An 18,096-nucleotide genomic window follows, 5' to 3' on the forward strand; every position below is an offset into this window, starting at 1 on the left:
GGAGAAGGGAGGAGGGAGGGGGGGAAAGGATAAGGGAGGAAATGGGGGGAGGTGGGAGGGAGGGGAAAGGATAAGGGAGCTAATGGGGGGGAGAGAGAAGAGAGCTAATGGGGGAGGGACAGAGGAGAGAGGGGAAGGGAGTTAATGGGGGAGAGACAGAGGGGAAGGAAGTTAATGGGGGAGGGACAGAGGAGAGAGGGGAAGGGAGTTAATGGGGGAGGGACAGAGGAGAGAGGGGAAGGGAGTTAATGGGGGAGGGACAGAGGAGAGAGGGGAAGGGAGTTAATGGGGGAGAGACAGAGGAGAGAGGGGAAGGGAGTTAATGGGGGAGGGACAGAGGAGAGAGGGGAAGGGAGTTAATGGGGGAGGGACAGAGGAGAGAGGGGAAGGGAGTTAATGGGGGAGGGACAGAGGAGAGAGGGGAAGGGAGTTTGAATGTTTGTATGATAGGTGCAGTGTAATGTGTTGTTGTACAGGGTCAGCCATAGTAGTATGATAGGTGTTGTTTTACAGGGTCAGTCATAGTAGTATGATAGGTGTTGTTTTACAGGGTCAGTCATAGTAGTATGATAGGTGTTGTTTTACAGGGTCAGTCATAGTAGTATGATAGGTGTTGTTTTACAGGGTCAGCCAAAGTAATATGATAGGTGTTGTTTTACAGGGTCAGCCATAGTAGTGTGATAGGTGTTGTTTTACAGGGTCAGTCATAGTAGTATGATAGGTGTTGTTTTACAGGGTCAGTCATAGTAGTATGATAGGTGTTGTTTTACAGGGTCAGTCATAGTAGTATGATAGGTGTTGTTTTACAGGGTCAGCCATAGTAGTATGATAGGTGTTGTTTTACAGGGTCAGCCATAGTAGTATGATAGGTGTTGTTTTACAGGGTCAGTCATAGTAGTATGATAGGTGTTGTTTTACAGGGTCAGTCATAGTAGTATGATAGGTGTTGTTTTACAGGGTCAGCCAAAGTAATATGATAGGTGTTGTTTTACAGGGTCAGCCATAGTAGTGTGATAGGTGTTGTTTTACAGGGTCAGTCATAGTAGTATGATAGGTGTTGTTTTACAGGGTCAGTCATAGTAGTATGATAGGTGTTGTTTTACAGGGTCAGTCATAGTAGTATGATAGGTGTTGTTTTACAGGGTCAGCCATAGTAGTATGATAGGTGTTGTTTTACAGGGTCAGCCATAGTAGTATGTTAGGTGTTGTTTTACAGGGTCAGTCATAGTAGTATGATAGGTGTTGTTTTACAGGGTCAGTCATAGTAGTATGATAGATGTTGTTTTACAGGGTCAGTCATAGTAGTATGATAGGTGTTGTTTTACAGGGTCAGTCATAGTAGTATGATAGGTGTTGTTTTACAGGGTCAGTCATAGTAGTATGATAGGTGTTGTTTTACAGGGTCAGTCATAGTAGTATGATAGGTGTTGTTTTACAGGGTCAGCCATAGTAGTATGATAGGTGTTGTTTTACAGGGTCAGCCATAGTAGTATGATAGGTGTTGTTTTACAGGGTCAGCCATAGTAGTATGATAGTTGTTGTTTTACAGGGTCAGTCATAGTAGTATGATAGGTGTTGTTTTACAGGGTCAGCCATAGTAGTATGATAGGTGTTGTTTTACAGGGTCAGCCATAGTAGTATGATAGGTGTTGTTTTACAGGGTCAGCCATAGTAGTATGATAGTTGTTGTTTTACAGGGTCAGTCATAGTAGTATGATAGGTGTTGTTTTACAGGGTCAGCCATAGTAGTATGATAGGTGTTGTTTTACAGGGTCAGCCATAGTAGTATGATAGGTGTTGTTTTACAGGGTCAGTCATAGTAGTATGATAGATGTTGTTTTACAGGGTCAGCCATAGTAGTATGATAGGTGTTGTTTTACAGGGTCAGTCATAGTAGTACGGCACCCCCGGAGCTATTTAGCTTTGTGTCTTGCTAGATGGCTCTGCAACAGATTCTTCACCTTGTCGGCTCTGGTATTCGAACCTGACCATTCGGTTCCTGGCCCAAGGCTCCAACCGCTAGGCTACCTGCCACATTATGAGAGGAGCAGGGAGAACAAGGGAGCTGGTCGGAGGAGGTGAGGAGCTAATGAGTGGAGTGGGAGGGAAGGAGAGAGGAGAATGGAGCTAATGAGAGGAGAAGGGATATAATGAGAGAAGGGGGAGGAGAAGGGAGATAATGGGAGGAGGAGGGCGATAATGAGAGGAGAAGGGATATAATGAGAGAAGGGGGAGGAGAAGGGAGCGAATGAGAGGAGGGGGAGGAGAAGGGAGATAATGGGAGGAGGAGGGCGATAATGAGAGGAGAAGGGATATAATGAGAGAAGGGGGAGGAGAAGGGAGCGAATGAGAGGAGGGGGAGGAGAAGGGAGATAATGGGAGGAGGAGGGCGATAATGAGAGGAAGGGATATAATGAGAGAAGGGGGAGGAGAAGGGAGTGAATGAGAGGAGGGGGAGGAGAAGGGAGATAATGGGAGGAGGAAGGAGATGAGGATGTATATAATGGGAAAAGGAGGGAGATAATGGGATGATCAGGGAGAGGAGGAGTGCGTTAATGGGAGGATGAAGGAGATGAGAATGGAGATAATGGGAGGGGAAGGGAGATAATGGGAGGTGGAGGGAGAGGAGAAGGGAGATTATGGAAGGAGAGGAGAATGGAGTTAATGGGATGATGAGGGAGGAGAAGGGAGATAATGGAAGGAGAGGAGAGGGAGATAATGGGAGGAGAAGGGAGATAATGGAAGGAGAGGAGAGGGAGATAATGGGAGGAGAAGGGAGATAATGGGAGGAGGGAAAGCTAATTTGAGGAGGTGGCACTGAATATCAATATACTGCCCAGGCAGACCTTTCAGAGACACTGTGTGTGTGTGTGTGTGTGTGTGTGTGTGTGTGTGTGTGTGTGTGTGTGTGTGTGTGTGTGTGTGTGTGTGTGTGTGTGTGTGTGTGTGTGTGTGTGTGTGTGTGTCCTGTTCAGATGGAGACCTTGCCCTTCCTGTGCTATAATACACCCCACTTGGGAGGTTGAGGTGTGAGCACAGATCAAACTACCTTTGATTTCTGATTGACCCCTACTGTACAGTGCAGTGTGTACTGTGAATGAGCCCTACTGTACAGTGCAGTCTGTACTGTGAATGAGCCCTACTGTACAGTGCAGTGTGTACTGTGAATGAGCCCTACTGTACAGTGCAGTCTGTACTGTGAATGAGCCCTACTGTACAGTGCAGTGTGTACTGTGAATGAGCCCTACTGTACAGTGCAGTCTGTACTGTGAATGAGCCCTACTGTACAGTGCAGTGTGTACTGTGAATGAGCCCTACTGTACAGTGCAGTCTGTACTGTGAATGAGCCCTACTGTACAGTGCAGTGTGTACTGTGAATGAGCCCTACTGTACAGTGCAGTGTGTACTGTGAATGAGCCCTACTGTACAGTGCAGTGTGTACTGTGAATGAGCCCTACTGTACAGTGCAGTGTGTACTGTGAATGAGCCCTACTGTACAGTGCAGTGTGTACTGTGAATGAGCCCTACTGTACATAGCAGTCTGTACTGTGAATGAGCCCTACTGTACAGTGCAGTGTGTACTGTGAATGAGCCCTACTGTACAGTGCAGTTTGTACTGTCTACTCAGGTCTGTGCCCTTGTCTCAGTAGCCTCTGAAAGACAATGTAGCAATGTAGTACAGATGGAGGATCTTAATTTGATCCAGTTTGCTACAGCAGGAAAATAATCGTGCAGCAACAGGAAATGTGAATTATTATGTGGATAATAATTAATAGAGATTTGAAGAAGTCGATACACATCGGCTGATGTAAAAAGGGATTTATAAATACATTTGATTGATGTTTCGTTAGGGCAAATCAAGTCTGACTTTTTAAACCTTGAAAACACTACAAGTTTGCATTTCTTCTGTGCAGAAACATTCTCAGCAACAAGAGTGATCAAATTAAGATCCATCTGAGAATCCCAAGCTAATTATTTATCTCTGTCAAAAGATGTTTGTCTAACGACTGTCTTTCTGTAATGAACACAAAACATCTTTATCAGCAATCTGCTTGTCATAGAAACAACTCCTCATCCAATGATAACGCTGTTTTTACTCTCCTCCTCCCCCTCCTCTCCTGTCCCCTCCTCCCTCCCTCCTCCTCTCTTCCTCCCTCTCCTGTCCTCTCTTCCTCCGTCCTGTCCTCTCCTCCTACCCCTCCTCTCCTGTTCTCTCTTCCTGTCCTCTCCTCCTCCCCCTCCTCTCCTGTCCTCTCCTCTCCTCCCTCCCTCCCTCCTCTCTTCCTCCCTCTCCTGTCCTCTCTTCCTCCGTCCTGTCCTCTCCTCCTACCCCTCCTCTCCTGTCCCCTCCTCCCTCCCTCCTCCTCTCTTCCTCCCTTTCTTGTCCTCTCCTCCTCCAACCACCTCTCCTGTCCTCTCTTCCTCCCTGTCCTCTCCTCCTCCCCCTCCTCTCCTGTCCTCTCCTCCTCCCTCTCCTGCCCCTTTCCTCCCCCTCCTCCATCTCTTCTCTCATGCTGCTTTCCTCCCTCCCTCCTCTCCTCCCCCTCCATCTCTCCTCATTCCTCTCCTGCACCTCTCCTCCCCCTCCATCTCTCCTCCTTCCTCTCCTCCCTCTTCTCCTCTCCTCCCCGTCCATCTCTCCTCTTCTCTCCTCCCTCCTCTCCTCCCCCTCCATCTCTACTCCCTCCTCTCCTGCACCTCTCCTCCCTCCGCTCCTCTTCTCTCCTCCCCCTCCACCTCTCCTCCTTCCTCTCCTCCCTCTTCTCCTCTCCTCCCCGTCCATCTCTCCTCTTCTCTCCTCCCTCCTCTCCTCCCCCTCCACCTCTGCTCCCCCTCCATCTCTCCTCCTCTCCTGCACCTCTCCTCCCTCTCTCCTCTCCATCCCCTCCATCTCTCCTCCCTCCTCTCCTGCACCTCTCCTCCCTCGCTCCTCTCCTCTCCTGCACCTCTCCTCCCTCGCTCCTCTCCTCTCCTCCATCTCTCCTGCACCTCCCTCCCTCCCTCCTCTCCTGCTCCTCTCCTCCATCTCCCCTCCCTCCTCTCCTCTCCTCTCCCCAGCTCATAGTAGAGAAGACATCAGACTTCCCGTCAGCTGAGTTCTCTGTGGTGGAGGATGTGACTCTTCACTTCACCTGTTTGATGGACAGGTTGAACGAGCAGCGTCTCTTCCAGCCTGACCTCTGTGATGTGGACATAGTGTTGGTGCGCCAGCGCAGTACCTTCCCTGCCCACAAGGGGGTGCTTGCGGCCTACAGCCCCTTCTTTCACTCCCTGTTCTCCCAGAGCAAGCAGCTGCGCCGTGTCGACCTGTCTCTGGATGCCCTCAGCTCCCAGGTCAGTGGGCACCTAGCTAACTACATAAGGACTTAATAACACATTCATAAGCCTGACATAACACATTCATAAAGACTTCAGAGGATTCATAACGAAGACATATCACATTCATAATCCCTACATAAAACATTCATAAACTCTACGTAACACATTTATAACCCCAGACATAACACAAGCTCTACATAGCACATTCATAAGTTCTACATAACACATTGAGAGCTAGGGTTAGGTTTAGATAAGGGTTAGGGTAAGGGTTAAGGTTAGGGTTAGGGTAAGGATAAGGGTTAGAGGTTAGGGTTAGGTTTAGATGAGGGTAAGGATAATGGTTAAGGGTAATTGTTTACAGTCAGTATTATTTTCTGAATCGGAAGTATGCGTCTATACTGAACTAAAATATAAATGCAACATGTAAAGTGTTGGCCCCATGTTTCTGGAGCTGAATAAAAGATCCCAGAAATGTTCCATACACACAAAAAAATATTTATAAACATTTTATGCACAAATTTGTTTACATCCCTGTTAGTGAGCATTTCTCCTTTGCCAAAATAGTCCATCCACCTGACAGGTGCAATAAACTGATCACACAGGTGCACCTTGTGCTGGGGACAATAAAAGGCCACTTTAAAATGTGTAGTTTTGTCACAACTCAATGTCACAGATGTCTCAAATTTTGATGAAGCGTGCAATTGGCATGCAGGAATGTCCACCAGAGCTGTTGCCAGATAATTAATTAATTTCTCTACCATAAGCCGCCTCCAATGTTGTTTTAAAGAATTTAGCAATACATCCAACCGACCTACCAACTACAGAACACGTGTAACCACGCCAGCCCAGGACCTCCACATCCAGCTTCTTCACACAGCCATTGAAGAGGAGTGGGACAACATTCCACAGCCATTGAAGAGGAGTGGGACAACATTCCACAGCCATTGAAGAGGAGTGGGACAACATTCCACAGCCATTGAAGAGGAGTGGGACAACATTCCACAGCCATTGAAGAGGAGTGGGACAACATTCCACAGCCATTGAAGAGGAGTGGGACAACATTCCACAGGCCACAATCAACAGCCTGATTAATTCTATGTGAAGGAGATGTGTCGCGCTGCATGAGGGACATGGTGGTCACCCCAGATACTGACTGGTTTTCTGATCCACTCCCCTACCTTTTTGTAAAGGTATCTGTGACCCACAGTTGCATATCTGTATTCCCAGTCATGTAAAATCCATAAATTAAGGCCTAATGACTTTATTTCAAATGAACTGATTTCCTTATATAAATTGTAACTCAGTAAAATCTTTGAAATTGTTGCATGTTGCGATTCAGTGTAGATAGATGAAATGTTACTGATCTAGCATCTGCAGATGAACTATCCAAATAAAGTGTTACCCACATTGATCACTCCTGTCTGTCTCTCCTCCCAGGGCCTACAGCAGATAACTCCTGTCTGTCTCTCCTCCCAGGGCCTACAGCAGATAACTCCTGTCTGTCTCTCCTCCCAGGGTCTACAGCAGATAACTCCTGTCTGTCTCTCCTCCCAGGGCCTAGAGCAGATAACTCCTGTCTGTCTCTCCTCCCAGGGCCTACAGCAGATAACTCCTGTCTGTCTCTCCTCCCAGGGCCTACAGCAGATAACTCCTGTCTGTCTCTCCTCCCAGGGCCTACAGCAGATAACTCCTGTCTGTCTCTCCTCCCAGGGCCTACAGCAGATAACTCCTGTCTGTCTCTCCTCCCAGGGCCTACAGCAGATAACTCCTGTCTGTCTCTCCTCCCAGGGCCTACAGCAGATAACTCCTGTCTGTCTCTCCTCCCAGGGCCTACAGCAGATCCTTAACTTCATCTACACCTCCCGTCTGTTGGTCAGTAGCCGTAGCGTCAGAGATGTGCTCAACGCCGCCACCCTGCTGCAGATGACGGACATTGCAGCTTCTTGCCGTGACCTCATCAGCAGCCAATCACTAAGGGCCGCGGTAGAAAACCTGGCCAATCAGGATGGCCTCGGAGATCCTGATTCCATGACAACGACCCCCGGCTGTCAGCTGTACCGGGAGATCAAGCAGGAGGCAGAATTAGGGAGGGCAGAGTTAGAGAGGGTGTACACTCGGGAGGGTAACAGCCCTTTCTCTGTGAGGGTGGAGGACGGACATGGAAAGAGCCAGCAGCATCACCCTCCCTCCTCCCAGACCTCCCAGACCTCCCAGTCCCAGGCCAAGCAGTACTACTACCAACAAGAGAACAGGGAGAGTGGGGGAGGAGGAGGGAGGGGTCTGTTTAAGCTGGAGGGGGGCGGGGAGCAGATCATCGTAGAGGTCAACCTCAACAACCAGACACTCAACGTCTCCAAGGGGTCAGAGAGCAAGGCTGTCGCCACATATACCACCGACACCGCCATGTTCACCCGCTCCCATGGTGACCAGAGGGACGAGGAGGAAGAGGAGAACAAGGAAGAGGATGATGATGGGCAGGTCGGGGAGGAGGAAGAGGAGGAGGATGAAGAGCAGAGAGAGAGAGAGGAGGAGATGGAGAACAGCAGCGAAGAGGATGAAGAAGAGGAAGAGGAGAATAATGATATGAACATACCAGCAGAGGAGTCTATTATGATGAACAGGCCTCGTCCGGGGACTAGAACCCTGGAGGTCGCCTCGACAACCGTCTCCATGCGGCAGACCCTTGGTGACGCCACCCTTGCCAACCGTCACCAGGGCAGGAAGAGGAAGCAGAACCCTGAGAGTGTAGGTCAGATGGTCAGACTGGAGGAGAAGCAACACTTCCCCTGTAAGAAATGTCCCAGAGTCTTCAACAACCGCTGGTACCTGGAGAAACACATGAACGTCACTCACAACCGCATGCAAATCTGCAACAAGTGTGGAAAACGCTTCCTACTGGAGAGTGAACTACTGCTGCACCATCAGACCAACTGTGAGAAGAGTATACAGGTTAGTAACTACGACACTACTACTACACTTACTACTGCACTATTACTACTATTACTACACTAATAATACTACTTCTACTATTACTACACTAATAATACTACTTCTACTACTATTACTACACTAATAATACTACTTCTACTACTATTACTACACTAATAATACTACTTCTACTACTATTACTACACTAATAATACTACTTCTACTACTATTACTACACTAATAATACTACTTCTACTATTACTACACTAATAATACTACTTCTACTATTACTACACTAATAATACTACTTCTACTACTATTACTACACTAATAATACTACTTCTACTACTATTACTACACTAATAATACTACTTCTACTATTACTACACTAATAATACTACTTCTACTACTATTACTACACTAATAATACTACTTCTACTATTACTACACTAATAATACTACTTCTACTACTATTACTACACTAATAATACTACTTCTACTACTATTACTACACTCATAATACTAATTCTGCTACTATACTACTGCTACTACACGTATTACTACTACTACACTAATATTACTACTACTACTACTACTACTACTACACTTATTACTACTACTACTACTACTACTACTACTACTACTACTACTATCTACTGCACAATCAGACCAACTGTGAGAAGAGTGTATTGGTTAGTAACTGATACTACATTATTACTATAACAACAATACTATTATACCACGGCAACTACTATTATACCACGACAGCTACTATTATACCACGGCAACTACTATTATACCACGGCAACTACTATTATACCACGGCAACTACTATTATACCACGGCAACTACTATTATACCACGGCAACTACTATTATACCACGGCAACTACTATTATACCACGACAACTACTATTATACCACGACAACTACTATTATACCACGACAGCTACTATTATACCACGACAGCTACTATTATACCACGACAACTACTATTATACCACGACAACTACTATTATACCACGGCAACTACTATTATACCACGGAAACTACTATTATACCACGACAACTACTATTATACCACGGCAACTACTATTATACCACGGCAACTACTATTATACCACGGCAACTACTATTATACCACGGCAACTACTATTATACCACGACAACTACTAGTATACCACGACAACTACTATTATACCACGGCAACTACTATTATACCACGACAACTACTAGTATACCACGGCAACTACTATTATACCACGACAACTACTATTATACCACGGAAACTACTATTATACCACGGCAACTACTATTATACCACGACAGCTACTATTATACCACGGAAACTACTATTATACCACGGAAACTACTATTATACCACGGCAACTACTATTATACCACGGCAACTACTATTATACCACGACAACTACTAGTATACCACGACAACTACTAGTATACCACGGCAACTACTATTATACCACGACAACTATAGAATCATAAAACACGGGACGAGATGTTAAAACTGTCCATTGTGCCAATAGATGGTATGCACTCACATGAGATTTGCCGTGATGTTGACAGAGTGGCATGGGAGGTTTATTTCTTAGACTGGGTTAAGATGTCAATTTTGGGACACATCCTCAGTAGTGTGCCTTCGAATCAGTGGGTGTTTCGGCCTTTAATCACTAAACACCCTCATCAAAGGTGGCCAGCTAAAGGGTGATCAAGCCTTAGCTTGTGTCCCATGCCCAATTAAGATTTCCCACGGGACTATGCAAGGCAGGGGCGTCCTCTTCCCTGAGCCAGCCCTACAGCTGACCGCATATCTCATATGCCCTCCTCAAGTTGGAGGGATCTGAATTGGGTTCTCAGGTGGGGGGTCATGAAGTTATAGCCCAGCAAGAGTCCTTCCGTTTGATCCAGATCCACTGGCTGCCTCTTTCAGCTGCTTGAGAAACTGCTCTGACGGTCTGCTGCAGAGCCTGTCCATGGACTCCAAGTTCTTTCAGCAACCTGATGGTGGAAGAAGCCACGAATCCTCTGCATCCCACTTCAACTGGCCAGACTTTTGCATTCCAGCCACGCTGAGTTGCGTCTGCTGCCAACTCTGTGTAACGCAGTTTCTTACGCTCGTAGGCCTCTTCAACAGAGTTTTCCCATGGGACTGTGAGCTCTATGATGTACACAGCCTTTCGTGAAGAGGACCAGAGTACCATGTCTGGCCTAAGGTTGGTAGAAGCAATCTCAGGTGGAAAAATGAGTTGCTGGCCAATATCAACAAGCATCTTCCAGTCCCGGGCCATGGCTAGGTGTCCAGTTTCTGGCTTCGTAGGAGGATGCTTGGGCCTTTTCTGTCCCTCCCGGATGAATGTTGTTGTTTTGACGGGATTGCTTGTTTTTGGAGGTAATGAATTGGTTGCACTCCTCTTGGTCTCAAGTGCTGCAGCCAGGCTCTTGAGGACCTGATTGTGCCTCCAGGTGTAAGCGGCCTTGTGAGAGGCTGGTCTTGCAACCTGTCATTATATGCCTGAGAGGGGGCAGGTCGGGTGCTCGCCATACCATTGATGTAGGTTTTTTGGTGATGGAAGCACATCATAAACAGCTCTTATGATGAAGCTGATGTTGTTGCCTCCATTTGCCAAAGCTCACTCCAGTTGATCTTTCTCCTCTCCAGGCCTTCCCACCGCGTCCATTGCCCTTGTTTAGCAAGAGAGACAGCCTTTGCACTTCTTGCAGTCTCCTCCTGTCTGCGCACCTCCTCGACCACCAGCTTCCTGCGTTCAGATGTTGTTGCCTTATGGAACGTTGGTTTGCTTGCTGCCAGGCCAAAGCCTCCTCTTCCATGCTGGATATTCCCCACAATGTCTTGGTGTCTTAGGGCTGATGTTGCTTGCTGCACAGCCTTGGATGATGTCCATTTCCGTCCAGTTTGTAGGGGAGGTGCAGCCTTGCTAATGGTCTGGTCTTTGGAGTCCTTCAATGTCATCTGAAGTCTTACTTTAGAGCACTTGTACTCCTCCGTTAGACTTGTAAGAGGTAGTTCAAGGACCCCTTTGCCATAGAGGCCGATGTTACTCAGGCATCGTGGGACACCCAGCCATTTCTTCACGTATGAGGTAATGGTTCGCTCCATCTTCTCCACTGTTGTTATTGGGACCTCATAGACGGTGAGTGGCCACATTACCCGGGGGAGAAGTCCAAACTGTAGGCACCAAAGCTTGAGCTTCCCAGGCAGTAGGGTCTTGTTGATGTTCTCAAGACCGTCGGCGGTCCTGCCTTACTTGCTGCACTTGATCTTTATCCCGGAGGCTTTCGTTGTACCATCTACCCAGGCTCTTGACGGGTTGCTCAGACACCGTTGGTATCGGGTCATCTCCAATGCAGAACCTCACATCTTTAAGCTGTCCCTTGACTATGGAGATGCTTCGAGATTTGCTTGGCTTGATTTTCATCCGGGCCCACTTGATGGTATCCTGCAGTTTTGCAAGTAGCCGCCTGGTGCATGCTGCAGTGGTGGTCAGTGTAGTCATGTCATCCATGTATGCTCGGATAGGTGGGAGACGGAGCCCTTCCTTAGTTCTCCCACCGCTGACCACCCATGACGATGACTTCCATGGCCATAGTGAAGGCCAGAGGTGAAATTGTACAGCCTGCTATTATGCCTACTTCCAAGCGCTGCCATGTTGTTGTGAAGTCAGGTGTTGTGAAACACAACTGCAGGTCTTGGAAAAAGGCCTTTACCAGTGTAGTGATGGGTTCTGGTACGTGGAAAATGTTGAAGGATTCCTATTATACTATTATACCACGACAACTACTATTATACCACGACAACTACTATTATACCACGACAACTACTACTATACCACGACAACTACTATTTTACATTTACATTTAAGTCATTTAGCAGACGCTCTTATCCAGAGCGACTTACAAATTGGTGCATTCACCTTATGACATCCAGTGGAACAGCCACTTTACAATAGTGCATCTAAATCTTTTCAGGGGGGGGGGGGGGGGTGAGAAGGATTACTTTATCCTAATCCTTCTCACCCCCCCCCCCCCTTAAAATATTTAGATGCACTATTGTAAAGTGGCTGTTCCACTGGATGTCATAAGGTGAATGCACCAATTTGTAAGTAACTATTATTACACTACTACTTCTACTACAGCAACACTACTACTATTACACTACCACTATTTCTACTACTATAACAATACTACACTACTACTACTATAATACTACTACTACTACTACTACCGCTATAACACTAATACACTATTACTACTGTAACACTACTACTAATACTACTACAATAACACTACTACATCACTACTACTACTACTAATATAACACTACTACACCACTACTGGTACTACTACTATAACACTACTACTACTACAGCACGAATACTACTACTACTACTACAACACTACTGCTACTACTACTACTACTGCACCATCAGACCAACTGTTAAAAGAGCATACATGTTAGTAATTACTACTACACTACCACTACAAAACTACACTACTACTACTACAACACTAATACTACTACTAGACCACTAATTCTACTACACCAGTACTGCCACTATTACTATTTTTACTACTACTACTACTACTACTACTACTGCTACACTGCTACTGCTACTGCTATCTACTGCACTACCAACTGTGAGAAGAGCGCATGGGTTAGTAAGCAAAACTACATTATCACTACAGCAAAAATACTACTACAACACCAATACTGTTTACAACGATTATACTACTACTATAACACCACCACACCAATACTACTACTGTTGCTACTACTACTACTACTACTGCTATCTACTGCACTACTACAACTGTGAGAAGAGTGTACGGGTTAGTAACGATTACTACATTATTACTACAACAACAATACTCTTATACCATTACTACTATTACTACTACTACTACTACAATAACACTACTACTACTACTACTACTACAGTACCAATGCACCATGCACCATTTCAACTGAATATTGTCATCCACTGAGTTCAATGAGTGTGTGTTTCAGTGTGTAACGTGTGGCAAGGCCTTTAAGAAGCTCTGGTCTCTCCATGAGCACAACAAGATCGTTCACGGTTACGCTGAGAAGAAGTTCTGCTGTGAGATCTGTGAGAAGAAGTTCTACACCATGGCACACGTCAGGAAGCACATGGTCGGTGAGTACTATCAGCATGGTAACGTTATAGTAACGGTCTGTGAGTACTTTCACCATGGTAACGTCAGAGTAATGGTGGGTGAGTACTTATCACCACGGTACATCGTAGTAACGCCAGGCTCTTGCTGCTCCGAACGACCAGGTGCATACGCTCTCCAAGGCTTATGTGAGGAACACTCTGAAAACAGTGAATATTCACAAAGCCGCCGCCCCAGATGTCATTCCTGGCGTTGTCCTCAGACAGACAGCAGTTATCAGCATTGACCTGCTGGTGGGCGTCTTCACGGACATCTCAACTTGTCCCTGTCCCAGGATGGAGTTCCCATTTGCTTCAGGGAGACCAAGAAAACCAAGGTGACATGCCCAAATGGCTATCGTCCCGTCGTACTCACCTCTATCATCATGAAGTGCTTGGAGAGGCTGGTCATGGTCCACATCAAGGCCAATATGCCAGGCCCACTGGACCCACTCCAATTTACCTACCACTCCAACAGATCCATGGAAGATGCCATTTCCATCGCTATTCACACGGCTGTAACACATCTGGACAAGAGGAACACCTATGTGAGAATGCTGTTCATTGACTACAGTTCAGCATTCAACACTATTGTTCCCTCCAAGCTCAACACCAAGCTCAGATCCCTGGGTCTGGACACCACCCAGTGCAACTGGATCCTGGACTTCCAGACGGGCCGACCACCGGCTGTGAGGATTGGCAACACCTCCTCCACACTGACTCATAACACAGGGCCTCCCCCAGGGATGTGTCCTCAGCCCTCTGCTGTACTCCCTCAGGGCACCCCCAGGGATGTGTCCTCAGCCCTCTGCTGTACTCCCTCAGGGCACCCCCAGGGATGTGTCCTCAGCCCTCTGCTGTACTCCCTCAGGGCACCCCCAGGGATGTGTCCTCAGCCCTCTGCTGTACTCTCTGTTCACCCACACCGACTCATAACACAGGGCCCCCCCAGGGATGTGTCCTCAGCCCTCTGCTGTACTCTCTGTTCACCCACACCGACTCATAACACAGGGCGCCCCCAGGGATGTGTCCTCAGCCCTCTGCTGTACTCTCTGTTCACCCACACTGACTCATAACACAGGGCCCCCCCAGGGATGTGTCCTCAGCCCTCTGCTGTACTCTCTGTTCACCCACACTGACTCATAACACAGGGCCCCCCCAGGGATGTAACCTGTAACATACCTCGTTTACTCTCCTCAGGACTTTAAATGGCCCCACAAACCGCGGGCCCAGCTTCCGGCCGGGCAGGCGGAGGGCAGGTTTCGGGTCGAGCAACGGTCCGCGCTGGTCTTTTGGCGCAACACGACCTGCTGGAGGTGACCATGGGCGGCTTCCCATGTTTCATCCGCGCACCTGAACCAATCGTCCACCGCGGGAGCCTCGGTCTGAATCTGATGCCACGGTGCCAGAACCGTCTGGTACCCAAATACACACTGAAAGGGGGAGAGGTTAGTGGAGGAGTGGCGGAGCGAGTTCTGCGCCATCTCTGCCCAGGGCACGAACGCCGCCCACTCCCCTGGCCGGTCCTGGCAATAGGACCGCAGAAACGTGCCCACATCCTGGTTCACTCTTTCCACCTGCCCATTACTCTCGGGGTGGAAACCCGAGGTGAGGATGATCGAGACCATCAGACGTTCCATGAACGCCCTCCAGACTCTCGAAGTGAACTGGGGACCTCGATCAGACACTATATCCTCAGGCACCCCGTAGTGCCGGAAGATGTGTGTAAACAGGGCCTCCGCAGATTGTGGGTCCGTAGGGAGACCGGGCAGAGGGAGGAGACAGCAGGGCTTAGAGAAATGATCCACAACGACCAGGATCGTGGTGTTGCCCTGTGAGAGAGGAAGATCCGTCAGAAAATCTACCGACAGGTGTGACCAAGGACGTTGTGGAACGGGTAAGGGATGTAGCTTACCTCTGGGCAGGTGTCTAGGAGCCTTATACTGGGCGCACACCGAGCAGGAGGAAACGTAAACCCTTACGTTCTTAGCCAAGGTGGGCCACCAGTACTTCCCAGTCAGACAGCGCACCGTCCGACCGATCCCCGGATGACCAGAGGAGGGTGATGTGTGGGCCCAATAGATCAACTGGTCACGGACAGCAGACGGAAGGTACTGACGCACGACGGGACACTGGAGTGGAGCGGGCTCTGTACGTAACGCCTGCTCAATGTCCGCGTCCAGCTCCCACACGACCGGCGCTACCAGGCAAGAGGCCGGGAGAATGGGGGTCTGATCCATGGGCCGCTCCTCTGTGTCATATAGCCGGGACAGTGCGTCTGCCTTCCCATTCTGAGAACCTGGTCTGTAGGACAGGGTAAGCACAAAACGGGTAAAGAACATGGCCCACCTTGCCTGACGAGGATTCAGTCTCCTAGCTGCCCGGATGTAGTCCAGGTTGCGGTGGTCAGTCCAGATGAGGAAAGGGTGTTTAGCCCCCTCAAGCCAATGTCTCCACGCCTTCAAATTCTTAACCACAGCCAACAGCTCCCGGTCCCCCACATCATAGTTCCGCTCCGCCGGGCTGAGCTTCTTTGAGAAGAAAGCACAGGGGCGGAGCTTCGGTGGCATGCCCAAGCGCTGTGAGAGCACGGCTCCTATCCCAGCCTCGGACGCGTCCACCCCCACTATGAACGCCAAAGAGGGATCCGGATGGGCCAGCACGGGAGCCAAGGTAAATAGAGCTCTTAGGTGCCCAAAAGCCCTGTCCGCCTCAACCGACCACTGCAGACGTACGTACCCCCTCAGCAGTGAGGTAGTGGAGGCAGCCATCTGGCCAAAACCCCGGATAAATCTCCGGTAGTAATTGGCAAACCCTAAAAATTGTTGCACCTCCTTTACCGTGGTGGGAGTCGGCCAATTACGCACGGCTGCAATGCGGTCACTCTCCATCTCCACCCCTGATGTGGAAATGCGATACCCCAGGAAGGAGACGGACTGCTGAAAGAACAGGCATTTCTCAGCCTTGACGTACAGGTCATGCTCCAACAGTCGTCCAAGTACCTTGCACACCAAGGACACATGCTCGGTGCGTGTAGCGGAGTATATCAGAATATCATCGATATACACCACTACACCCTGTCCGTGAAGGTCTCTGAAAATCTTGTCTACAAAGGATTGGAAGACTGATGGAGCATTCATCAACCCGTACGGCATGACGAGGTACTCATAATGCCCTGTGGTGGTACTGAGCGCTGTCTTCCACTCGTCTCCCTCCCGGATACGCACCAGGTTATACGCACTCCTGAGATCTAGTTTAGTGAAGAAGCGCGCCCCGTGCATTGACTCAATCGCCGTGGTGATAAGAGGTAATGGGTAACTATACCTCACCGTGATTTGATTGAGAACTTATGTCATGCAATAAAATGCAAATTAATTACTTAAAAATCATACAATGTGATTTTCTGGATTTTTGTTTTAGATTCCGTCTCTCACAGTTGAAGTGTACCTATGATAAAAATGACAGACCTCTACATGCTTTGTAAGTAGGAAAACCTGCAAAATCGGCAGTGTATCAAATACTTGTTCTCCCCACTGTACCTCGTGAAATAAAACACGGAATAAACACATACCAGTAAAGTGCGTCAACACGTAACACAAAACAATCTGACACAAAGACATGAGGGGGAACAGAGGAATAAATACATGTAGTGTGATTGGAGAATGAAAACCAGGTGTGCAGGGAACAAGACAAAACAAATAGAGCGGCGATGGCTAGAAACCCGGTGACGTCGAGCACCGAGCGCCGCCCGAACAAGGAGAGGAGCCGACTTCGGCGTGACACTGTAGTTTTAATTACATTTTTTATTGGAATGTTTGTGTTGAATATGTTGTTTTAACCACTGAGAATGAGACCCTGGTCTCAATGGGCTCTCCTGATTTGAATTAAAGTTACATTTAAAAAATGGTTGTTGCTCTAGAACACTAAATAAACCTTTAAATAAACCGTTGCTCACCAGAATATTGTAGTAAATTGATAGAATGAATGCTTCAATGTAGTTGAGATCGGTATTTTTTTCATCTACGCTTCTCTCACGCAGCAAAGACGTTTAGAGACCGGGGAGAAAATGCTATATATATATATATATATTTAAATAAATAAATAAAATAAAAAAATAAAAAAAAATATATATATATATATATATACTCTCACTTCCCCCAAGGTTGCTTAGCAGTTCAGACGTCTTTTTCTGTTCCGTATTGTTTGTGTCCTGTATATATATTTACACCTCTCTTCACTTATCTTTTATTTATTTTATTATCCAAGAACTCAACTACAAAAGCTTTCCTGCAAAAGCTTTCCTGCAACCCGCTTCACCAATTACTAAAAAGTAATATTTACCTCAAACTGAAAATCCATCGTGGAAGCCAGCCAGGGGCTAATTCAGAAGCTAGCCTGAAAGCTAACCAGTAGCTACTCCGATAGCTAGCCAGAAGCTAATCTGTAGCTGCCCCGAAATTAGCCGGTTTGCTGGCTAGCGTTGGTTTTCAGCTGCCCTCGTGTTGTGGTCATCAGCTATTCCTCTAGCTCGATAATCTACCGGCACTTTTGTGCAACGCGACTCGGACCGGAGCATTCCGGGACTTTTCTTCTCTCTGTTTCCCCGGATTCCAGCCGCAGGCTCTGGTCACTTGCACCTTGAC

General features: G+C 47.6%; 1 protein-coding gene across 1 annotated transcript in view; it reads left to right on the top strand.

Annotated features, from left to right (window-relative positions):
* Positions 1-18,096, top strand: part of zbtb47b (zinc finger and BTB domain containing 47b) — a 95,002-nt gene that overhangs the window by 49,021 nt on the left and 27,885 nt on the right. The window contains 3 exon segments of the mRNA XM_071327929.1: positions 5,059-5,334; positions 7,147-8,268; positions 13,291-13,438. Of these exon segments, the coding sequence (XP_071184030.1) occupies positions 5,059-5,334; positions 7,147-8,268; positions 13,291-13,438 (1,546 nt within the window).

Source organism: Salvelinus alpinus, chromosome 10 (assembly GCF_045679555.1).
Source record: "Salvelinus alpinus chromosome 10, SLU_Salpinus.1, whole genome shotgun sequence".
In the NCBI taxonomy this organism is placed as follows: Eukaryota; Metazoa; Chordata; class Actinopteri; order Salmoniformes; family Salmonidae; genus Salvelinus; species Salvelinus alpinus.